General features: G+C 37.5%; 1 protein-coding gene across 3 annotated transcripts in view; it reads left to right on the top strand.

Moving 5' to 3' along the window:
- MGAT4C (MGAT4 family member C) overlaps positions 1-26631 on the top strand; it is a 753565-nt gene that overhangs the window by 673810 nt on the left and 53124 nt on the right. For all 3 annotated transcript variants that reach the window (XM_055118430.1, XM_055118431.1, XM_004602715.2), the window contains one exon: positions 10707-10754. In XM_055118430.1, the coding sequence (XP_054974405.1) occupies positions 10710-10754 (45 nt within the window). In that variant the 5' untranslated portion in view covers positions 10707-10709. The remainder of the gene's footprint in view (positions 1-10706; positions 10755-26631) is intronic.

Genomic DNA, 26631 nt, shown 5'->3' with positions numbered 1-26631 from the left:
TCTATAGATTTCCTGCCCCCCACCCCCCAATATTTTTAACTGGTTTTTTTTAAAAGACAAATAGAAGGTTTTTTTCTGATGAAAATGATATGGATTTTGAGACTGAGTTTTAAATTATTTGAATTTACCTTGGATAACTTGAAAGGAAGAGTCAGTAATAATGAGAATACGGGGCCAGATATAGCCTCTGAATGCAGCAGACCCAGGTTCGATCTTCGTTTCCCTCAAGGTTCCAGAACATCTCCAGGAATGGTCCCTGACCTCAGAGCCAGGAGTAAGCTCTGAGCACCACAAGGTGCTGCCCTAAAACAAAAACAAAACAAAATAGAAGATTGAAAATAAGAACATTGTATATACATTTGTATATACATTTGTTTCTTCAAAATCTGCAGTTCAAACTAAAGTTGTTTTTTGTTTGTTTTTTTTTTTTCAGGGGAGGGGGCATGGGAGGAGGGCACACTCAGTGATACTAGGCTTCTTTCTGGCTCTGTGCTCAGAGATACCTCCTTGCAGTGCTCAAGGGACTTGGGGATCATATGGGGATCATTCCTGGGTTGGAATCTGAGTCTACCACGTGCAAAGCAAGCACCCTAGAAACTAAACTATTCTTAATGCCTAAAGTGCTGTGTTATAATGAAGAATATTGAAATCAGATGTTTCTAGTATTGGTATTAGATTTCAGGGAGAAAAATGGGTAAGTAAAATGTAAAAATTTAGTATAAAGTTTTACAGAGATTAGTGAAGAAATTATTTAAAGAATACTTGATAATTAGCCAGGTAAGCTATAACTATTACAATCTTAGTTACTCCAAGAACTAAGGACGCAGAATCAGATAATTAAATTCCAAAACTGAATGAACTTTACCCAGAGTAAAAAAACATCTCAGAACTGATTTCATTTTTTAAGCACACTACAACAAAGGGACAAGGGATGATTATTTCTCTTGAAAATGAGGAGAAATCAGCCTAATTTTTATAAGCTATTTATTGTCATATATTTAGAGTGATCAAATAGAAACCCAAAGATCTTCATTGTGAAAAAAAAAGCATAGCATTGACTAAATTCTTGACAGGGGTTTGCCAGATACAAAGCTTTGTTTTGAGTAAAAATGGAACAAAAATGGAGAGAATAGAATGAATGCCCTGAACAAATATGTTGACCTCTTAGTACCTGTATAGCCAACCATAATTCGAAAAGGATAGAGAGAAAAAAAATATAGTGCCTCGACGATCACCAGCATCCCATATGGTCCCCTGAGCACCACCAGGAGTAATGCTTGAGTGCAAAGCCAAGAGTAAACCCTGTGCATCACCAGATCTGACCCAAAAAAGCAAATAATAATAATAATAATAATAATAATAATAATCACGAATCACGAAATCCCCGTTAATCGTCGATTTCTCCAGCGGGCTCAGTAACCTCTCCATTAGTCCTTTCCCTGAGATCTTAGAAGTCTCTCTCGGCTCAGCCCTCCCAGTGATGTCGCACTGGGGGCTCTTTCAGGGTCAGGGAAATGGGATCCAGCTTGCTACTGGATTTAGCATATAACTACACCATGGGAAGCTTGCAAGGCTGTCCCATGTGGGCAGGAGACTCTCAGTAGCTTGCTAGTTTTTCCCAGAGGGAGAAGTAGGTTATAAGATATCGCGCGGCCACTTTGCCGCTTCTCTGGGGGCTTGCTTTTAAGTCTCTGGATGTTGGCCATTGATGGTATTACACACATCTGGGTTCCTCTGCATGTACCTTCATGCATGAGGCCTGTCCAAACATGTGGAGAGGTGCCTTCAGCATGGCTGTAGCTAGGTTCCAGTGGTCTTCGGCTGCCGGGAGCTCTGCTCGGGGTGGGGAGGGAAGCTGGAGCCCATCCCCTCCGAGGGGCCCTGGGGAAGACAGCCAGGTGTTTGGGCAAGAGACTCTCTGAAGATGCTGCTGGCCACCAGGCAGGAGTACACAGAGCTCAAGGGACTCTCCCGATCCCATGGGGAGGTGACAGCAGAGAGGGATGTCCTGAGTCGGCAGCAGGGAGATCACGTGGCGCATAATAATAATAATAATAAATAATAATAATAATAATAATAATAATAATAATAAAGAAAAAAGTGCATTCCATAGAGGCAGGCTGGGGGATGGGGTCAGGGTAATGGGGGATGTTGGGTCAGCAATGGGAGACATTGACTGTGGGAAATGTACACTGTAAAGGGATGGGTATTGGGTCATTGCATGACTAAAATGCAGTCATGAACAGCTTTGTAATGGTCTTTATCACATAGTCAATATTTTTTTAATTAAAAGAGGAAGAAAAAAACAATATGCCCCAAAGGGCTTTCATGCTTTCTACTGTGTTTCTATAGCTGACTGCAGTCAGCACAGCCGAGTGGAGAGAGTTTCTGAGCCAAATGCACTTGATGAAGTTTTTTAAGAGACTGCAGAGTGGTCAGGGGGCTTCCTTTCTCATAGCCAACCCAGGTTTCACCCTTGGCTCCCCATATGGTTCTCCAATTACCATCAAGAGTTATACCTGAGTACAGAATCAAAAATAAGACCGGAGCTCATCCACTTGGGCGGCAAAGGGAAAAAAAGTCAACAAAATTTACTGTCTCCTTAACCTACAAGTCAGAATCCTAGATTAACTAAAGGTCTTCATGGTCAGGAAGAAAAAGGGAAAAGCAAGCTTGTCATGGATGTGTGTGTACATGATGTGTGCATGCATACCTGGTGTAGATTTCATCAGAAAGGATAAAGGAATTAGCTGTATTTTTACATTTAAATTTAAATTTTGAATGATAAAATGAAAAAAATAATTGTATCTCACTGCAAAAGAGCATGCCTTGCAAGTGTGATGGCCCTAGGTTATATATATAGTACGAAAAACAACACAAAACAAAAATTTAACTTCAAACCAATACCCCATAGTATTGGTAATTTCAAAAATAAAAGAAACCTAAGTGCAGCTCAAATCAACATAAGAAATTTAAATTAATGACAGAACTATATGATGAAGTGTTAAAATTAGAAATAAATCATTGGTAAACAGCAAAACTAAGCAAAATTTACTTTCCCTGTGTAAGTAATTGCAAAGGGAAGGAATAGTATAGAGGAAGAAATATGGTTACCTTGAGAAGTGCATGGAGAGAATGAAGACTAGAATAAATAAAAGGGACTGAGTACATAAGTGAGTGTATAGGTTAAGGCACTAACCTTGTTTGTGACCAGTATTGATTTCATCCCCAGTACTACTCTTGAGCTGAGTCAGCCCTGAATGCTGCTACCAGGTGCAGCTCAAAACACAGTATTGCGTCTGTGCACATGTGTCAGCATGCACACACATACTCACATAAAAAAAACATTTAATAAAATTAGTATAGTTTCCTTCTTAAAAGGATTTATAATTGCCTCAAATAAAAAGTTATATAAGAGGTAGCCAGATGTGGTAAATAAAACATTTCTAGAGGTATTTCCCCCATGCTGTTGCAAAACCTTTAAAAGGAGAGGAGGGGGATGTAAATCAAAATAACATCTGAAGACATAATCATAGCAAAGATAACAGATAATCCAATTTCTTTGTTTTGGTTTTGCTTTTTGGTTTTTTGGGTCACACCCAGTGATGCACAGGGGTTAATCCTGGCTTTTCATTCAGGAATTATTCCTGGTGGTGCTCAGGGAACCATAGGGATACTGGGAATCAAACCCGGGTCAGCCGTTAATGCAAGGCAAGTGTCCTACCCCCTGTACTATCGCTCCAGCCCCAACCCAATTACTTTCTAAAACAAGTTTAAACCAGTAGTCATCAACTGGTCGCCAATTTGCTATTATGAGCCTACATATGTGTTTTGTTTATCACACAGAGTTGGCCAATCACATGGAACCTGTACTACTGTAACACTGTAATCCCATCGTTCATCAATTTGCTCGATCGGGCAACTGTAACATCTCCATTGTGAGACTTGTTACTGTTTATGGCATATCAAATACACCACGGGTAGCTTGCCAGGCTCTGCCTTGCGGGCGGGATACTCTCGGTAGCTTGCCAGACTCTCCAAGAGGGACAGAGGAATCAAACCGAGGTTGGCTACATGCAAAGCAAATGCTCTACCCATTGTGCTATCGCTCCAGTCCATGAAACTTGTATGAGATTTACATATGTGTATAATATAAATAAATACATATGTGCCATGCATGCATATGTGTATAAGCATTTGTATGCATACATATATGCACACATATGTGTACATATACAAATATATGCTAGCAAAACTTCCAGCTCTCAGACAAATGTAAACATAAAACAACTTATGCTTTATTTATACAATGGAAGTGCCCATGGCAATAATATATGTAAAATTTTCTATGTATTGAATTTATATTTCAAGCTATTAAATTTAAAGCAAATTTGATTTTAAGCTTTATGTAGAATACATTTGAATTATGGGAGTTAATATTCCTATTAAGAAATTGCTATTTATTTTTCTTTCTGAATTTATAAAAAGTTTGAACATTTAATTTGTCTTGAGACAAAATTACTTGTGCAGATTACATGAAGATTTATATTATTTACACAAATCACTCAAAGGAATGTTATCTTTCTATTGAGATTTCTTAGTTTGATTGAACTCTAGTGTATTTGTTAGAGCATTTTAAAGTAGAAGTTATTATGAAAAAATGCTATAATTTTCTGGATCATTTAGACCCATGGTTACTGTTCATAATAAGTTGCATATATAAATATATCTACTCTTAATTAAAAGTATGTTTCATTTATAACCTCTTTAATTCAAAATATGTATTTAAGCAAAGTTTTAGTAATCACTTAGGAAAAAAATGAGGTAATTAAGTGAAAGTAGATTTTAAATTCCTTACTTTTAAGTAAAATATTTTAAAAATCAAGAAATCCCTGAAGAACTATCAGATCAAATATATTACTTCAAATAGTGCATAGAATTAAATATTTTCTCTAATCAACCATTACTGTTAAACTATTTTCCCTGAAAATCACATTTTAGTTGGAAAAAAGCCATATTAATGCATTGTATTCATCATTTAACAATTATATTCAATATGTCAAAAAACAGTAACAATAATAGGTCTCATTCCCCTGACCCTGAAAGAAGCCTCCATTCATTGGGAAAGATGAATAAGGAGAGGCTGGTGAAATCTCAGGGCTGGGAGAATGGAGACATTACTGGTGCCCACTCGAGAAAATCAATGAACAATGGGATGACAGTTGATACAGTGATACAGTGATAATCATTATATTCCAAGCACAGATATGAAGTGGTATGATTCCTGCCCTTGAATTTACAGTTATAGGAAAAATAAGGCATCCCAGAATGATTGCAGTGAGATGTAACTATTCCTCTAATTGCATCCTCAATAAATGAGGCCATCATTATTTTAGAGGGTTACAGGTCTTCTAAGAGAAGTTACAGTTGATGAAGGTTTTTGCCTAGGAAAATGGAATATATGTTCAAAGCACTCAAGCATGAAAGTTCATATGAAATGTGTTTGAAAAATAGCAGGTAGTTTAGGGTGGCTGATGCAAGGCTTCTTGATGGAAATAAAATATATGGCTATAAAATTTATTTAGCAAACAGACCATGAAACTCTAAAAGCAAATCAGAGGCAAGATGAATCTAGCCAGATATGCATTTTAGGACATTATTTTAAAATCAGTGTTATCTAGATTTTTATCTTATTGGCTGGAATAAACAACAAATTTTTTATAATGATGTACTGAAAAATTTAAAGTGCAGCTGTTGAGAGCATGAACATTTCTTGGAATTTACATGCAGTAAAGTCAGTTCTAAAACATGTGCTTTAGGAAATATTTGCTGTAATTCAAAGGGGTTCCCAATGATTTTGATGTATGCAACTGTGTAACAAGGGAATAATGTTTGCAGCTGAGCAACAACCAGTAGGCATTTGCCTTGCAGTGAAGCTCACCTGGGTTCAATCCCTGGTAACCAAGTATGGTGTCCTAAGCACTATTTGGATTGATACCTGAGCACAGAGCCTAGAGGAAGCCCTTAGCACCCCTGGGGGCGGCCTTCTAAAATAAACTAACATGCAAATGAAAGAGTAGTGTTAGGGGCAGGAGCGATAGCGCAGCGGGTAGAGCATTTGCCTTGCAAGAGGCCGACTCGGGTTCGATTCCCAGCATCCCATATGGTCCCCCGAGTACCGCCAGGAGTAATTCCTGAGTGCAGAGCCAGGAGTAACCCCTGAGCATCGCCGGGTGTACTGATCCCCCAAAAAAAGAGAGATGTTAGATGTTACCCTGTCTATCCCTATTCAGTTTCACCATAAACTCCCTGACTTCTTAAGGCTGACAGACAAGACATAACTAAAATGAAAGAAAAGAAATATTGATACATATCAATTTTATATACATTCCCATATCAATGTTTATACTTCTATATTAATATGAGTGTTGATTTTTTAATCCTTTTTATTCATGAAAAGAGAATCTTCTTCATTTCCATGAAAAAAATAGATGGATGTGAGAACTAGATTTCATATTTCTTATAAACAGGCTTTCTTTCTTCTCAGCTGTTCTAAGCCTTCTTAGCCAGATATTTCATGAACTGATATTCATCTACACTTGTCCAACGTATATAGTCTTTTCTTTTTCTTTTTTTTTTAACTTTAGTTTTGGGGTCACACAAGTAGTCCTCAGGGTTACACCTGGCTATGTACTCTGGTATCAATCCTGGTAGGCTGGGAGGCCATATGGGATGCCTGGGATTGAACGTGAGTAGACTATGCAAGACAAGTGCCCTAACTGCTATACTGTTATTCTGCTCCCCCCTGCAATGCATCTGTTTTTATAGTTCTATCATCATAAATGTTTTATAGTATTTTTACACATGCATTTATCCATTCAATTAGTTAGCGAACTCTTTGAGGCCCCCAATTAATATTAGACATTTTAGTATCACCCACTTTCTAAAAGTAATGCAATGGTGTTTTGCTTTGTTTGGTGGCCACACCCAGCACTGTGCATGAGGTTACTTCTGGCTTTGTACTCAAGAATGAACCCTGGTGGGCTCATGGGACTATAGGGCTGTGAGGAATTGAACCTAGGTTGACTACATACAAGTGTCCTACCTGCCATAGTCTTCATTCCCTACTTCTTGCAAGTTTTTACTTCTTAGTAAAATATTTTTAATACAAACATTGAGAATTATTAATCATTATCTGGCTAATTAGGACATCCCAACAAGCATTGAAGAACTTTTTTAATTGTAAATATTAAAAAAAAAAACTTAAATACCTGTCACTGTCACTGTCGCTGTCATCTTGTTGCTCATCGATTTTCTCGAGCAGGCACCAGGAACATCTCCCTTGTGAGATTTGTTTGTTACTGTTTTTGGCATATTGAATATGCCATGGGTAGCTTGCCAGTTTCTGCCATGAGGGTGAGATACTCTCAGTAGCTTGCTGGGTTCTCCGAGAGTGGCGGAGGAATTGAACCTGGGTTGGCCTTGTGTAAGGCAAATGCCCTACTGCTGTGCTATCGCTCCAGCCTCATTAAATATCTACTATATTCAAATTTTGCAGGATACACAATTTTGCAGCCAGAAATCAATTGTGCAGCCCTCAAATAGGAGCCATTTCATGTTCGAAGATATCAGGAAGATGTTAACTAAAAAGACCAACTTAAGATTTTTGTTTAAAAAAAGTATTGAATAAAAAATACACTTTTGTTACAGATATTTTTAAATTCTGTATTTCTAATTAAAAGTTATTGGAAGACACTTTTTATGATTATTCATTAAATACGTTTCACAAGTAATTAATTTTTCATCCATTTGAAAATCTCAAGTGTACAAGCAGGCCTATATGTCATCCTTAGCGCAGAGAAATTGAACCACACTCAGCTAAGGGGCACAACTTCAGCCTTTCAGTTTGAAATTTATAAGGTTATCAATCCGTTCTTTAGTTTTAAGGAAATAATCATATTTGAGCTAATGATTTTGCAACGTTCCAAACTTTCTTGCAAATGCTTTACTTTTAGAAATAGTCACTGTAGCTATCTTCTCATGGAGAAGTCAGCATAAACATGGGTGTTCTCTTGGGTAGACCAAAGCATATTGGCACAGAAGTCAAAATCTTCATAGTTCCCCAAAGATCTTTCTCTTTGTTTGGCTGACTCTACCTCTTTAGTAAAGTGCAGCAAGACTCCAGTAAAAGAAATGAACACTTCGCCTCCTCTTAGCTTTGCTGCCTTTTGCATTTCACCACTCAGCTTACAGAAATATAATCCATTACTAGGCAGCCGGCGTTTGCTCAGATGAAAGATAAATTTTTCTTCTACATACGACAGATCAGTGAGGCTCATAAAATATTCATGATGAAAGCCTTGAGAATTAGACATATCCTTGACCATAGGTTTCTCTTGACAGTGAAGTACAGTCATTTTAACCCATTTTTCCCCCTGTAAAATTCCCATCAACAATGATCTGAAGGAAAAGGAATACATGTAGATTCAGATGAACATCGATTTTTTTGAAGAAAGATAAATTTCCTGTCTTTCATTTTCCCTCATGGTTTGTGTTTGTGATAAGCAGTAAATTTCACTGAATGGTATAGTGTATTTGATTTGATTCCTTAAGATGTTTAATGTGCTCATGAAGGAATTGTTTTGGAATATTGAAGAAAACAATTTTTTTAATTTAACATACATTATAGAAATAGCTGACATTATATTATTGGATAAAGTTATCCAAAAATTAAGGTTGTCTTGAATGTGTTTTCAAATATATTGAAATTATTATTATATGTTCAGAAAAACAAGTCACAGACACTCTTCATTAGCTTAGGTTTTATCATCTTGAAAATCTGTGTCTCTTAACATTTATAATTATTTCTGTTTACTCCCTCTGACACAGAATAATCTCTCTGTTGCAGGATCTAAAGAAAAATAGTGGGGGAATAACAAATATCTAAAAGCAACAGAAACTAAAAACAGGTCTTCAGTAGGATGCAGACCACAGGGGAGTTAAGTGGGATGGAATGGGATGGGGGTAGAACAGGAAAAAGGACACATATACTGTGATAATAGTGGAAGGAGGTAATCAGGCTGCAGAAGCTATAGAGTTGGAATATGTCATGTGTGAAATACTATAAATAGCAGTATTGTAAAGCACAGTGCCTAATAAATAAATACCGTGCCTATTAGAGACAGGTTGAGAGGGTGGTAGGTTTATGTGGGAGGGAAACTGAGTTCCTTGATAGATCATTGATAGAGAGAAGTGGACACTGGTAAAAGGATTAGTGCTGGAATATTGCATACCTGAAACTATCATAAATAACATTGCAAATCATGATGCCTTGATATAAAAATAAATTAATTTTAAGTAGATTAATTATGGGCTGGAGCAATAGCACAGCGGTTGGGCGTTCGCCTTTCACGCGGCTGACCCAAGTTCGATTCCTCCGTCCCTCTCGGAGAGCCTGGCAAGCTACCGAGAGCATCGAGCCTGCACGGCAGAGCCTGGCAAGCTACCCGTGTGTATTGGATATGCCAAAAACAGTAACAATAAGTCTCTCAATGAGAGACATTACTGGTGCCCGCTCAAACAAATTGATGAGCAACAGGATGACAGTGAAAGTGACCAGATTAATTATAAAATATAAAAATAGATATCTATATTTGCAATTGTTCTTGTTGAAGGTGGGGGCTACATAAGAACAAATAGAGAATTATATGGTAATTACAGTAGAATTTTGGGGTGTTGTTGATCACATAAGCTGGCCATGGCACATATAGACATAAAGAAACTTGATGGAGATGTTAGGAGAGATAGACCAACTTGTGTCTTAATAATGTGAATTTTTACATTCAACCATTATCTTAAAAATGTGCACCAAACTTAAGAAACACTGCATCAAACTTAAGAAAATGGCATTATTAGCTCTTTTGAGGTCTCTACCTGACCCATAGTAGAACTGGATATTTAAAAATACAATACTTTTAAGTATCACAGAGAAAAGGAATACAAAGTAAGATGCATTTCTTAAATCTATCTTTACCCAGAGATTCACACAAACCTTTAAAATTGACTTTAGAAACCCTTATTCTTGTATTCATTGTGTTATAGCTGCACAATTTTCTTCTAAATATCTTTGTTAACATAGTCTGGCAAACGTTCAATAGTAAACTGTGTTCCAGGCAATGAATTTATAATGTGGTAGCAGGAGCAATCTCGTCAACGTTGTAAGTCTTTTTATATGATGGAAAAATCAATAACATGGAAAAACATGTAACAAGCTAGCCTGTGTGAATGAAGTCAGATAATAAGTGCTAAAGTTGCTTTCTAAGGGCAAGTAATTCTGTGTTTTAGTAGAATAGTATGAAACATAATTGTTTTACTTACCCAAATACAGTCAATAGTCATGTTAAAAGGTATATATGTATATATTTAATATAAAATATATGCTATCTGATTTAGTTTCACTACTAGTAATAATTTAACTTCATATAAATGGGCAAACTAATGCATGTATACATATATAAAGTATATTAAAATGTTCTATATTTCATTTCAATTAAGAATACAAATGTATATACATATGTACACATATGTTCATATTACAATTGCAGGGAATACAAAATTATACAAAATTATCACACTTATATTTAATTTTCCTTTTACTAATGACAAGCCAAAAAGTTATAAGTAACATGGAATTTTCTTTTTTTCAGTGTATGAACATTCTGTACAGGACAGATTATGACAACTTCTTTCTTAAGGTGAGACTTTTTTTGTTCACATTAGAATTGTCAGGACATATATGAAAATATAAAATATCATAGATATCCTACAAGTCAAATTATCTAAGAGCGGCTTTGCATGCCTTAACTGAGAACTTTGTCTCATTAATTTTATGTGGATCAGTTCTGTCTCTTTCGAAGTATTTCCTTTAACTCTAAGATCTGGAGACTATTGGAGCTGGAGAAATAGTATACCTGGAGGTATGGTGGCCTCAATTTGCGCACAGCCAGGCTAGGATCAATCCTCAGTACCTCATCTAGTTCCCTGAGGACTGCCAGGGGTGATCCTTGAGCACTAAGTTAGGTGAAAGACCGTCGCAACCCCAAAACAAAAACAGCAAAACAAACAAAAATATGGAAAATGTTTATTGGATGTTTATTTACAAAAAAGTCAACTTGAAGTTTTTATTAATACACAAAAACTTCGGCTGGAGCGGTTGAGCATTCGCCTTTCACGCGGCCGACCCGAGTTTGATTCCTCTGCCCCTCTCGGAGATCCTGGTAAGCTACTGAGAGTATCGAGCCCACTTGGCAGAGCCTGGCAAGCTACCCGTGCATGTTGGATATGCCAAAAACAGTAACAATAAGTCTCTCAATGAGAGACGTTACTGGTGCCCGCTCGAACAAATCGATGAGCAATGGGATGACAGTGACAATGACACAAAAACTTAACGTAGCAAAAAGAAGCAAGTTATAAAATAAAAATAAATATATTTTATACAACCAATATGGTAAATATATTTCCTGGAAGAAATCCATACATGCACATATATTTACAACCATTCTTAGGGCATTGTTACATTTAAAATTCCTCCTGAAACACAACCTTTTTTTTTTACATTAGTTCAATTTTCATGAGCCACAAAATCTCAGCATTAATTTTTCAGGTATTTATTTTCTCTTTCATCCCAAAAGCTTCTAGAAATAATTATTACTATGCTTAAATTAAAATTAGTCTTATTCTCATACTTACCACTTTTTACAGTGTTTCTTATCAAACCTTCCACCTTGTCTGCTTGAAATAAACTCTTTATATTGTCATTTAGTGAATATTGCTGGTTTTGTGTTAAAGCATCTGCATTTTGCTCTTGTTCTTGAAAAATAATCCTCCAAGATTATAAATCTACATTGTCAGCAATTTTTCTGATTCCATTCAAGATTGTGTTTTATTAGTTTCTGTATTTCTCATATTAATTGAATTTCATAAAATGCCTACTTGCTACATCTGTGTGTTTAGTTTGCTAGTTCTTTTTAATTAAAGTTTTTATGCTTATCTTTCATGCTAAAGTAGATAAATTGTAAATATGCAGTTATGTTTTACATATTTTGGATAGTTTTTGAAGAATTTTTAACAATTTTCTGGAATTATATAGTTTTTTATCACCATATTCATTCTTTTACTCAAGTTCAAAAATTTCATCTGCATTTGCACATTATTTTTAATTTGCTTTTCTGAATGTTTATAATATTTGTATTAAGAACTTTCATTTAATTATTTTACTAATTTTTTTTTCAAAAAAATTGGTGAAGAGTAACACACCTGTCGATGCTCAGGGGTTTCCCTTGGCTCTGCATGTAGGAATTACTCCAGGCAGTGATCTGGGGACCATGCATATGGGATGCAGGGGGTGACACTAGGTTTGCTGCATGCAAGGCAAGCCCCCTATACACTGGACTATGTCTCTGACCCCTCATTATTTCACTAACTTAATTATCTCTTCTATTTTTTCTTATGTTCAATTCAAGCCTTTATATTAATTGTATGTCTGATTGCACTCCATTTGATTCTGCTTATTTACGTACAAGCAGACTGGAGCCATAGTACAGTGGGTAGGGCATTTGCCTTGCACGCGGCCGACCCAGGTTTAATTCCTCATCCCTCTCAAAGAGCCTGGCAAGCTACCTGTGGTATATTCGATATGCCAAAAAGAGTAACAAGTCTTACAATTGGGACGTTACTGGTGCCCTCTGGAATAAATTAATGAACAATGGGATGACAGTGCTACAGTGACGATAGTACTATTTACACATATAAATTGTAATTTCCTTATATTTGGGGGACTTGAGTATGAGATGTTGTTTATGCAAAGTTTTCAGGCTAGAATGAGTTTTATCCTCACAACATTTGATTCTTCTCATAATACAGGGCTACAATGATCCTGGTCAGTGATTAACCAGGATGGTATTTGCTTCCTCCAATCCTTTAGGTTAGTTCTTGCTTTCCTTTAACTGGAGACCATATATAGTCTTGTGATCTCACCTTTGCTTATGTTACTAACTGGGTCTCACCTTTGCTTATATTACCAACTGGGGCTGCACATCTGACTGAACTTTCACACTCAGTCATGATATTTGTCCTGGTTCACACAGGACATGCAAGGGTTTCACACATGCTTTCTAGGCTGTCAAAGTCAGGTAGGTTGCTTGCGTAACATTCTGAATTTAGTGCTTGCCAGGACTCGATACCGTGCTGGCATATATGCCTGTTGAGTGCAATGCTTCTGGAAGAGTTGCTTGCATATCAGTAGTTGTGGTGGTCATAAGGCGTAATGCACCTAGCTGTAGTATGCACATACAACTTCCTGTTGTACTCTGATGGGTTTACACTGTTGTGGATGAGTGAATGGTAGACAGAAGAGTCATGGGAACTGCGCTCACCATCTGTAAGCATCACAAAGAACTTAAATATTGCAAGTGTGGCAACCTCACTCTTGCAAAGCAAGCATTTTGCCACTAAGCTATTCCCACGGGCCTTATCACATAGTGTTTTTTAAGCTGAAATGGTTTGTTTGATGTTTTTACCAAAATTATATTATGAATTTAGATAACAAATAAATGATGAGAACTTATCCCCCTCCCCCCACATGCACACACACTGTTCAGTATTAAGTCCATACCATTTATTTCAGAACATTCCCTCTATAAGGTTTTTCTCATTTTAAGATGAGAGAGGGATTTTTTTTTCTTTTTGGGTCACACCTGGCAATGTACAGGGGTTCCTCCTGGCTCTGCACTCAGGAATCACTCCTGGTGGTGCTCAGGGGACCATATGGGACGCTGGGAATCGAACCCGGGTCGGCCACGTGCAAGGCAAATGCCCCACCCGCTGTGCTATTGCTCCAGCCCCCGAGAGAGGGTTTTTTATTATGACTTTCCACTCTGTTCCTCATGAATCACTTAGAAGGAAATCACAAACTTTCCAAGGGTATCTATGAGTTCTCATACTGAAACCTGGCTTTGTTGATTACTCACTGCTCAGTGGTCCAGTTTGGCTTCTATTTTCCTGGTAGTCCCTATATTTTTCTTCCTTTCATAATAGATCTAAAAATACCTGTATGTATCTGGGTATATGATTTTATCTTATTTGCCATCATATTTTCGTTAAGGCATTTACTTCAGCTTTAGATAACCAATATACTGGCTTAAAGCAAAAATAAAGTGTTTTCAGTCTATAAAGGTGCTAATTGCTCTTACCAATGCCAGCGATATAAATATTGACATACTTTTTGACTCAACTTAAATAATTAACCTCTGCTGAAACCATAATTCAGATTAATTTCTTATCGCCGAGTCACCAACCATTTTTTTGGCCATAGTTTCTATATTCATCTAATTACTTATTACTCTTACCTAAAGGGAGGACTTCATCACTTAATCTTGCTAAACTTTGAAACGTTGTCACAGAGAAAATAGGTATAGTCTTTGTTTTACTGTGCCTTTGATGAAAATAAAGGAGCATAATTTATTTTTCTAATCTCTTAGACCCATCACACATACAACCCAACAAAGCCTTTGGATTATTGTAATAAACAATGTTTGTTGTATAAAATTTCTATTTACATTCTCTTTTACTTGTAAAATGGGCTAAAGATGGACAGAATATATATAGAAATTCTTTTTTTTTCTATATATGTCTTTTTACACATAGGAAAGATATACTAAAGGTAAAGGCACTTCTTACAGGGTTTTAACTTGTACACACAATTTTAAGCTTTTTACACTTTTTGTTTTTGTTTTTGTTTTTAATTATTTCATTTGTTCACCGTGATATATAGTTACAAGCTTTCATGTTTGGGTTGCAATCACACAATGATCAAACACCCATCCCTCCATCAGTGCACATTCCCCACCACCAATATCCCCCGGTATACCCCTTTTTCCCACCCTTCCCCTGCCTCCATGGCAGACAATAGTCCCCATACTCTCTCACTATTTTCGGGCATTATGGTTTGCAATGCAGATACTTCAGGTTCTTGTGGTTTTACACAAGTGGCACCAAAGTAACCCCAAGCTGTGGCAGTTGAAGCCTTTATTTATTTATTTATTTATTTATTTATTTAAAAACATTTATATTTAGGTGTTTAAGAAGCTTCTGGAGCCTTTATAATCTCCTAAGGGCAAAAAGCCTAAACAGGGACATAGAATGAATTAATCTTTTCTTTCATAACAGCCCAATTTTGTAATGATTTTTTTTAATTTTTATTTTTCAATTAGTGAGTCACCGTGAGGGTACAGTTACAGATTTACATAGTTTTGTGCTTGTGTTTCCCTCATACAGTGTTTGTGAGCCCATCCCTCCACCAGTGTCCATTTTCCACCACCAATGAACCCAGTATCTCACCCACCCCCCAACCCCAACCCCCCACCCCACCTCGTCTCTGTGGCAGGGCACTCCATTTTGTTCTCTCCTTTTTTTTTTAATTAATGGATCACTGCGAGGGTACAGATACAGATTTACATATTCATGTGATTGTGTTTCAGTCATACACAGCTTGAGTATCCATCCCTCCACCAGTGCCCTTTCTCCCCTGATGACTCCATCATCCCTCCCACCCCCACCCCATCTCCCCCATCCGGCCTCTGTGGCAGGCCATTTCCTTTTGTTCTCTCTTCTTTTGGGTGTTGTGATTAGTAATGGAGGTATTGGGTGGCCATCATGTTTGGTCTATAGTCTGCTTTGAGCACGCCTCTCCCATCCTGAGTGAGTCCTCCCAGCACATTTTTACTTGGTGTTCCCTTCTCTATCTGAGCTGCTCTTTCCCCCAGGATGTGAGGCCAGCTTCCAAGCCATGGAGCAAATATGGTACTTATTTCTGCTATTCTTGCGTGTTAGTCTCCCATTCTGTTGTTTTATATTCCGCAGATGAGTGCAATCTTCTATGTCTGTCTCTCTCTTTCTGGCTCATTTCGCTTAGCATGATGCTTTCAATGTTGATCCACTTGTATGCAAAGTTCATGACTTTGTCTTTTCTGATAGCTGCCTAGTATTCCATTGTGTATATGTACCAAAGTTTCTTTAGTCAGTCATCTGTTCTCAGGCACTCGGTTTTTTTCCCAGATTTTGGCTATTGTAAACAGTGCTGCGATGAACATACAAGTGCAGATGTCATTTTGACTATACCTTTCTTTTTTCTTTTGAGTTCACACGCAGCGATGCACAGGGGTTACTCCTGGCTTATGCACTCAGGAATTACTCCTGGCAGTGCTTGGGGGACCATATGGGATGCTGGGAATCAAAACTGGGTTGGCTGCATGTAAGCAAATGCCCTACCCGCTGTGCTATCGCTCCATCCCTCAACTATACCTTTTTGCCTCTCCTGGATATATTCCCAGAAGTGGTATTGCTGGGTCAAATAGGAGCTCAATTTATAATTGTGTGCGGAGTGACCTTATTGTTTTCCAGAATGGTTGAACCAGTTGGCATTCCCACCAGCAGTGTAGAAGGGATCCTTTCTCCCCTCATCCACGCCAACAGCGGTTGCTTTTGTTCTTTTGGATGTGTGCTATTCTCTGTGGTGTGAGGTGGTACCTCATAGTTATTTTGATCTGCATCTCCCTGATGGTTATTGATGAAGAGCATTTTTTTGTATGCCTTCTGGCCATTTGTATTTCTCCCTTGAGAAAGTTTCTGTTCATTTCTTCGCCCCATTTTCTGATGGGGCTGGATGTTTTCTTCTTGTAGAGTTCAACCAGTGCTTTATATGCCCTTGATATCAACCCCTTATCAGATGGGTATTGGGTGAATATCCTTTCCCATTCTGTAGATTGCCTTTGTATTCTGGTCACTGTGTCTTTTGCGGTGCAGAAACTTCTAAGTTTAATATACACTCTTTGGAGGCTTGCACTTTCTCAATGGTTTAAATTAGATCATTTTATTTGTATAAAATAGCATTACAATGTTTATGTATTTTAATATAAATTTATTTTATCTTTAAAAACTGCTTATGTTTTTTTCTCAGTTTAAATTTTTATTTTGACAAAGGCAATATGAAAGCCAAGCAAGAGCACTCTGTTTATAACAGGTTGTCTCTTAGGGAGGGAAGAAGAGAATTTAAGCATAAATTTTAATAAATCCATATTAGCTTATTTTCAGTATTACTAGAACCCCTACTAATACTCAATGCACCTCTGGAGATATATCTGGTGTGTTCAAGGGGAGGATTCAAACTTGGGCCCCTGATCATATAAGGCATATGCCCTAAACCACTGACCTCTAACTACCTGGACTCTTGTGCGATTGTTTTTCCTATTTGGTAGCAATTAAGAGTCAGCAATCTTTGCCTTCAAATCATCTGTATTATATGTAGCTGATTTTTCTTTTTTAGTGTATTAAGGTGTAGAGTTTTACCAGTTCACATTTTCTACTTCCTGAATATCCATTATTCCAGCTACCTATGCCAAAAAGTTGTTAACAAAAAGGGCTTAGAAGATAGACACAGAAAAGCTATTTTTTATACGTAATTGAGCTAGCCAGTCACATGAGATATTTTAGTGAGTTGTTATAAGTTGTAATATGAAATATTAACTGCACAACGAATTTTAGTTCTTCACAATCCTTTCATCACTGCAGATAAATGTCCCCATATTACCCATCTACATTCCTGATAAATATGACTTCTCAGGAATTGAGCAGTCATCCTCTCACTTATATCATTTCTGTACATAACATTAGAGTACAAGGATGTTTTCAGTTCAAAATGCCTTAGTTTTTATCTTACTATGATAAAATTTATGAGAAACTTATCCTCCCCAAGGGCATCATTATCACAACTCCACTAGTATTCTTCAGTCTTCAACCTTAAGCTACATGTGGTGAAACTTTAAATGTATTTTCTCTTAGATAAAATTCTCAACTTCCATATTCCATGGGAATCATTGCTATTTATAAACTCAGCAACTCAGCAAGTGAACATTTGGCATAAATTAGATAAATCATTTTTGGTCAATATTTCTCCATGTGCTTGAGAAAAGAAATAAGCATCAAGAAATTAAACCACTTCTACAGCCTATGGCTTTTACATTCTTGGATTGCCAAAATGTACTGGGAAAATTAGGAGGGACAGGGCACTGTTTTGTTTTGTTTTTTGGTTTATGTTCATGTCTTTACTTAAAACAATTTGTAGTCTTAAAGTAGAAAAATTCTATAGAAATAAAAAGGCATACAACTTTTAGACTTTTATTTTCATTAGCCTTTATTTTAAATTATTTGTAAATCAAAAAGTTATGTTTTGTTTTTTGTTTTTATTTGCCATATTAATAATTAAAACATGAATTTGAAGTTATGTGTCACTTCATTTCAGATCAACAATAAATCTCTTGAAGCATAAATATCATTTTATGAAAAAATAATGTATTGCGGGGAGCCGGGCCACAATATAATAGGGAAAGGCACTTACCTTGCATGTAGATGACCCAGGTTAGAACTTTGCACCCCATAGATTCCCCTCAACCCGCTCTAACAGCAGAGACAGAAGTAACCCCTGAGAACTTCTAGGCATTGCCCCTCTAAAAAATAAATAAATAAGAAGAAAAGAGAAGAGAAGAGAAGAGAAGAGAAGAGAAGAGAAGAGAAGAGAAGAGAAGAGAAGAGAAGAGAAGAGAAGAGAAGAGAAAGGGAAGGAAAAGAAAAGGAAAGAAAAGAAAAGGAAAGGAAAGAAAAGAAAAAAGAAAAGAAAAGAAAAGAAAAGAAAAGAAAAGAAAAGAAAAGAAAAGAAAAGAAAAGAAAAGAAAAGAAAAGGGAAGAAAAGAAAGACATTTAATTATGTAACCCAAAATTTATAGAGAATTGGGGCTGGAGAGATAGCACAGTGGGTAGGTCATTTGCCTTGCACACAGCCGACCCAAGTTCGATTCCCAGCATCCCATATGGTCCCTAAACACCACCAGGAGTAATTTCCTGAGTGCATGAGCCAGGAGTAACCCCTGTGCATCGCTGGGTGTGACCCAAAAAGAAAACAACAACAACAACAAAATTTAAGAAATGTATTGTAGTTCTATATTTCTTTTTTTTTTAATTTTTACTAAATAACTACTGGATTCTCAAATCTATCTTTGCATTCACTCTATTTTGATATCAAACATACTTTCTCTGGAAAACTCTACTCTCTGTCCTTGATAGAATGAGAAATAGAAGAAAAACAGAGACTTCATATCTCTTGGTAGTGGTATTGATTTTGAAATTCCCCAGAATCCCAAGTGACTTTAGACCCACTTTGAAAGTGCTGACCTATAGGCTTCAAACTAGATTTTTCTCCCAGAAATCTATAAGTTTCCTAGGCAATTCTGCAAATCAGGGCTTGGGATGAGTGTACCCTCTTTGTTTTCTTAGGAGTTTGAAATCACTTCCTGGGATCTGGAACCTTTATGCTATGGGATAGCGTTGTCTGTAATGACAGTGACGTTTATCCATGCAGTCTTTGAACCTCTATCAAGTTATGATGGTCCTGTTCTCATGCATGTGAGCTTCTGTAGAGATGAAGCAAGATCTAAATGTAACTAGACTATAACTTATACCACCTTATTTTATTTTATTTTTTAAATTTTTTAGGTTTTTTTTTATTTATTTATTTAATTGAGTCACCATGAGAACAGTTACAGGGCTTTTAGGATCAAGTCTCAGTCATAATATGCTCAAACACCCATGCCTTCACCAGTGCACATGTTCCACCACCAATAACCCCAGCATATCCCCCTCCCCACTCCCTGTTGCCTGTGTGGCAGATGATTTTCACTTTACTCTTTCGTTACTTTGATTACATTCAATTTTTGACAGGAAACTCACTATCATTATTTGGAGTTTTTCTCCCAACGGTCAGACCTGTCAGAATGGCATCATTAGATTGGATGTTTTCTATTGTTGGTAACAAAGAGCATAAGATGTTGCACGGTCTCAAAAGCGGCCTACTGGAAATAGAATTCTGGTATTAAGTCCAGAGGTATTTCTGCCAGCAGCCACTGCATTCCGAGATTGGTTTCTGTGGCGCTGGGATCATGCCTTTCAGGAGCTATGGAGCTGTACATGGGCGATCGCTGGGAGTCTCATTTGAGCAGGAGGCAGGGCTGGTTCTGCCTCCCCCATTGCAAGATTCCCCATGCACCCCATCTCATTACTGCAAACACCTACCTCTCTGTCCAGTTGGTTCTGAACAGTGATGCTCGCCATGCTGTCAAGGGGGGATAAGGCCAATGGACAGAAACCCTTCCCCTCCTGGGGCTGCACAGGGCCATATCTTAGTTCAGAGTCCAGGAGTATAACTGCCAGCAGCCACTGCATTCTGAGATTGGTTTCTGTGCCTCTGGGATAATGGACACTCAGGAGTGGCGGAGCCATTCCTGAGCATGTATTTTGTATATTAGGAGAGGTTGTGCGGCCGCTTATGCAGCTGCATGGTTTGGAGTTGTCCCAGTCCTGCATATCGGAGCCATGTTAGTAGAAGTTCAGTGTCGCCGCGGCTCCATCTGGAGAAGGTGTGCTGGCTGTACTTTCTCTGTCTGGCACCCAGGTGTTGTGGGCCTGGTCTGGGGTCCAGAGCAATCTCTGGCTTGCAGTGCCTGCCAGAGCGGCCCAAGTTCTTCACTGCTGGTTGTGGCAAGATGGCGCTGAGGGCGGGTCAAGGGCGTGACTTCAGCGTGAATTGGAAACTAAATTGCCTTATTTTAATTAAAATATATTGAGTAGTCAACTAGCTATAGCTGTGAAAATAAACTCTACCTCTTGCTCATAGAAATTACTAGTTATATTGGAAAAAGAGTGCTTCAGAAGAAAAGTTGAAGAATTTAGGATACTTTGTCACTCAATCTTATTATTCTAGATCCACAACTAACACACAGGATTTTTACTTTATTTTCCCTTATTTTCAACAAACTTTACTCTGTTGTATATAATGTATAAGAATCTATGGGTATATTTAAAATAAATTATATTATAATCAAAATTCAATAGTTTTGACCTTATACCAGAAATGCCTAGTTGTATTCAAGGTTTCAGATACAATAATTCCTGAAGGATGACTAATATAAAGTAAAATACATGTATAAGATATTGTGTATATCTGATATAAATGATGTAAATGTAAATTGATATGAACATATAATATGACTAATGCTGTGAATAAAAATATAGGGGAATAATCATTAAATACTATATTTAAGTAACAGTAACTATACTATATATGTACTGTACCACTGTAAGTGTAATCTACAGTATGTTTTTATGTTGATTGTTTTGTTTGGGGACTACACTTGACTGTGCTCAAATTTATTCCTGGATCTGTGCTCAGAGATCATTCCTTTTGGGACTTGGTGTATCATATGTGTTGCGAGGGATAAAATTCAAGTCTACTGCCTGGAAGGCAATGACTTTAACTGACGTGCTGTATCTTTGGCATCTGAAATACATTTTGTAATAGCCATACATAGCCATTATGACATTCAGAGCAATAAGAAGTCGCAAGAATCATAATTGTTTCAGATTTGCTTCTATGAGCAGAAAATAAAAATAGAAATTTTTGATGATTATAAAAATATACAAAAGACAGTCTGAATGATAGCACACAAAAAGAGTCAGATTTAATAACAAGAGTAATCTTCATTGTCCGTTTATCTTTTACAACTGGAGGGAAAATAGTGTATACTGTATCTCTGTCTGCCACAATGATAATTGCACCATCAAAGACAAAAATACAAATAGCTTTATAGTCTGGGCTCTCTTTTTTTTTGGATCAAATATTTATAGTTAAGTAATACAGGTCATATAAATTATTGATTGAATTTAGTGGAAACACACTGCTTAATACTTTAGGGTAGAGGAGATTTTATGAAACCTGAATGAATTTTCTGTTCAAAAAATGAAATTAACTACTTAATTAGGCTGGTCAGTTGCTTTAACTTGGGAGTAATAACACTACTGCTGCATATTCTAACTTTAAAAGAATTTAGATATTTGTCTGAAATACTTCCTTTCACACATTGCAATGACCAAGCCAACACTTTAAAAACTTGTGCTTAATAAGGATTATTTCTTATGTTGCTATCACCAATAATTCAACATTGTTTAAACATTGAAAATAAAATTTCCATTTTCCTAATACTATTTTACTGATATATTATTTTGTAATTGATGTTCAGACATATTGATATTGTGTCATAAATATCAATGTTCATTCATATTTATAATGTAATCACTCCAAATATATGTACAACCTTTTCTTCTTATGCATTTGTTTAGGAGTATATTACAAGTTTAACCAAACTCAAGTCAAGTAAGTAAAATTAAAGCATTGAAAGCCAAAAAAAATGAAAAGAAGAGAGGAGAGGTTAAGGGATATGTTTGTCATTCAACTGACCCCTATTGCATCTCCTGGAACCACATGATCTTTAGACCATCATTAGAAGGATTCCTGGAGGTCTCAATGCTGCCAGATATGGCCCTGGATGCCCCTTGCACCACCAGTATGACTTGGGGAATCACTGACATTAATAGACCTGAGCAGTATTTTGTTCTTGATTTAACATCTGATTTGCTGAGAGTCGCTAGAAGTCTTTATGACTTCCTGACCACTGCTTTGGAGACCTTCTTCCCCAGACAACAGCAAAATCAACAAAACAACAAACTTAAAGCTTTTGCAAAAACCACAGACAGAATTACAAGGAGATAAATGGAGATATATATAAATTTTCACATAGCCAGTCATACCTATCATTTCAGTTGATAAAATTCACTGTAAACTTGACAATGTAATAGGAAAAATAAATTTGTTGTTCACAATAATAATAGTAAAAATATTGTTAATCCTTATGTGTAAGCATTTTTCTCATCTAAAAGAATGTGAGTCAAGTAATAAAAATGATTGCATTTCACACATGATACCTGTTAAAATAAAACACATTTAGTAAACAATCGAAAAATATACAGGCCAGAGCAATAGTACAGAAAGTAGAAGATGTACCTTGCATGCTGCTGCCCGGGGTTTTAGCACCAAATATGGTCCACCAAGCGCCACCAAGAGTGATCCCTAAGTACATAGCCAGAAGTAAGCTCTGAGCACTGCCACCCAACCTCTGCAGAAAAATACAAAAACAAAACACTAGGAAAACTAAAGAATCATTATTACAGGAAAAAAACAGCAAGTATTGAGAGTCCAATTTTATGTAAAATATCAGTCTTAAGCATGAGATTAAAGTTACACATTTTCATAGTTTGTTACCCATGTTTTACATTTTCAATGATGATTATGAATTCAATGCCTAAGTAAGCCACCATTATCTGAGAATCTAAGAAACTGTTTCAGTCTTTCCAATTTTATTAATTTCGAAAGTCAGAAAAACTTTGGATGGTCTTGAGCCTATCAAAAGCAAGTTTGTTGACCTTTTTTTTATTGAATCACCGTGAGATAGAGCATTACAAAATTTGACCTTCTGTTTTTCTACATAAAGTGTCAGTTAAATTAATGATGCATATACTTGTAGCCTGACTATTCTGTGTTTTTCAGTTTAACTTTTAAATATTTTTCATAATTTAACAGAAAAAGGTATGCTTTAAATCACTAAGAATCAATATCTCCCTTCAATTCGGTATAATGTCCTATTAAAATCAGTGCATGAATATTTATTGCATTGATCCAATTTGTGTGTGTGCTTTTTTTTTTTTTTGCTTTTTGGGTCACACCCGGCGATGCACAGGGGTCACTCCTGGCTCTGCACTCAGGTATTACCCCTGGCGGTGCTCAGGGGACCATATGGGATGCTGGAAATAGAACCCAGATCAGCTGCATGCAAAGCAAAAGCCCTACCCACTCTGCTATCGCTCCAGCCCCATTGATCAAAGTTTTGTTTTTTCTTCTTTGATATTATTTTAGAAGAAACCACGCAGTGTTTTTGTACATAGTGGAATTCTCCACATGTATTGATTGATTATTGACACTGGTGAAGTTTTTCATTAGTATCCTCTTAACATCTGTGCAGTAGTAACACTCACTGATAATATTAAAACATTTTAAAACAGACCAGAGAGAATATACCAGTAGGGTAGTTAAATTGCTTACCATCCTACAAGGATTTTATCCCCAGTACCTCATATATTCTTCCAAACCCCACAGTTATACCCAAATGCAGAGTCACAAATAAGCAGTGAGTACACCTGTGTGTTGCACAAATATACTATCATTTTTTTTCACTCCACAATAATACTAATTTAATCTTCATTTAAAATTTATGGACACAATGACTCAGCATGTTCAGACCTATAGCAAAATACCACATATTTCATAATTTTTAAATAATATTTATATCTGACAATCTGGAAGCTGAAACTCCGATTCAAAGTGCCAGTGTTGATAGTTAAGGGTGCTTTTGGTTTCATAAACTTCTGGTCATATCCTCAAGTGGAGCAGCAAATAGAGCAGCAGTTTGTAATTGCATTTAGAAAGACTCTATTCACATCACCTAACACATATCACTGTATCATTGTGTTGGATATCATTGGTTTGTCCTTTCCCCCTTGCCACTAGGAGCTTAGGTTTATCAGTCACACCCATCAAAGTGCTCCCGAGTCACTCCCATTCCTTTGTTTATCTGTAACCATTTCTACCAGTTTATCTGCTCTTCCCTTAATCAAACTCTGTTAATTGGTAAGGTCAGAACTTCCTAGGACACTGAATATTATAACATTGCCTTTCTCTCCTCTTTATGCCTTTTGAATAATTTACTTTAAAGCTATGTCTTTTTTGTATAGACACAAGAAGACAATATTATGTTTTTATAACTTAAGACTTAATTGGCCTCGAATATTATTCCCTCCTGGGCATCTGCTTTCTCCACTTAAGCCTCAGTTGCCCTCAGTTCCTAACACCCCAAAGTAGGGTCCCCGACGTGGGACGGGAAGGATCCAGGGCAAGCGGTGAGTTATGTGCTACCCTGGCATCGAGATGGGCCTGGCCAAAGTGCCTAATTCTTAACTATAAGTTAAGAGCTTGATCATAGACAAATGCTGTCATGATCCAATAGTAATTATGAGACTGGGACCCTGCCAGTCTTTCAGATAGGAAAGACTGATCTGGCCTGAGCACTGTAGTCTGAGATTGAGATGGCCCCAGGAGAGCAATTCTATAAGCTTTAATGCATCTCTTATTGTGTCCATACAAAATAATTAATATTATGAATTCTTATATGTTTGCTGGCTGAGGAGAAGAGAAACACATTCATGGGACTCTGCCCTTGGATGGATCCTCCTGCTGAAAGAGAATTAAGTCCTAGGAGATGCATCCCCTGAGGGAAAAGAACCTTACCCTATTGCTGACCACACCTATGTGTATGCCCCAACCCCCTCATGCTGTGGAGATTTAACTAGGCTGTAAGAGTGGGTTGGGGGCCAGATCCACGGGGGCCAGATCCACGGGGGCCAGATCCACAGATCGAGAGAGAGACCGAGAGCCGGGAGAGAGGCAGAGAGAGAGAGAGAATGAAGTAGGATGGGGGAGAAAGAAGCAGGAGGAGAATCAGAGGAGAGTGGAGATGGACATGAAATAAACTGATCGAGCAACCAGTTTGGCCTTCTTCCTTCCTTCGCCTGCCTCGCCGCCTGTGCGTCCTTTCTTTTTATTTTTATTTTTACACATCATTGTATCACCATTATCACATTGTTCATCGATTTACTTGAGCAGAAGCCAGTAACATCTCCATTCGTCCCTTCCCTGAGATTTCAGCAGTCTCTCCTTACTCCTCTTTCCCAATGATTGGAGGCTCTTTCAGGGTCAGGGGAATGAGACCTGTTATTGTTACTGTTTTTGGCATATCAAATACTCCATGGGGAGCTTCCCAGGCTCTGCTGTGTGGGCGGGATATTCTCAGTAACTTGACAGGCTCTCTGAGAGGCATATATATTTATTTCCCTCTATGATGATGTGTTGCACGGCCGCATAATGGCTGCGTGGTCCAGGAATATGTTCACTCATGTGTGAGGCTTGACCCGAGCATGTGGAAAGCGGCCTGGAGAGTAGCAGCAGTTGGGTAGTGGAGGTCGGCTGCCGGGGCTGGGTCCCTTGGGGTGGAGAGGGCTCTTACCCACCCCCCTTTGAGGTGCCCCGAGTGGAAATTGAGGCTTCCATAACCATGACACCAGACTCCATGCCAGAGGCTGTTTCCACTCCACTCCAAAAGGTAAGTGTGCTAATTCCACACTCCATCGGGATAAACAGAAAAGGAAGCCATGTAACTAACCATGTCCACTGTTTTGACACACCTCCGATCTCCCTGCACAAGAGGCAAAATACAGCAACCAACAGGAAGGAGAAGGGACAGAGTCTGGAACTACCCATTGCCTTTTCTGTCCTCTGCGTTCTTATTCTGCTCTCCACAGCCATGTTGGATCTCCATGTGGGGAATGCTGAACTAATCTAAAAAAGCACTGCAAAGCAATACAGAGATTAGTGATTGGGAGAGATCGTCTGCATTTAGGCTACTTTCCACAGCTAGGAAGAAATTATTATCTCAAACAGTAGAAGGTTATCTGGACACAGAGAAATCAATTGCTTCCCTGCAAATATTCTTCTCTAGCTCTTCAATAATTTTTTCATCTACT

Source organism: Sorex araneus, chromosome 10, assembly GCF_027595985.1.
Source record: "Sorex araneus isolate mSorAra2 chromosome 10, mSorAra2.pri, whole genome shotgun sequence".
Lineage (NCBI taxonomy): Eukaryota > Metazoa > Chordata > Mammalia > Eulipotyphla > Soricidae > Sorex > Sorex araneus.
Note: the sequence above shows the minus strand (reverse complement) of the source record. Positions and strands in the feature narration are given on the sequence as shown.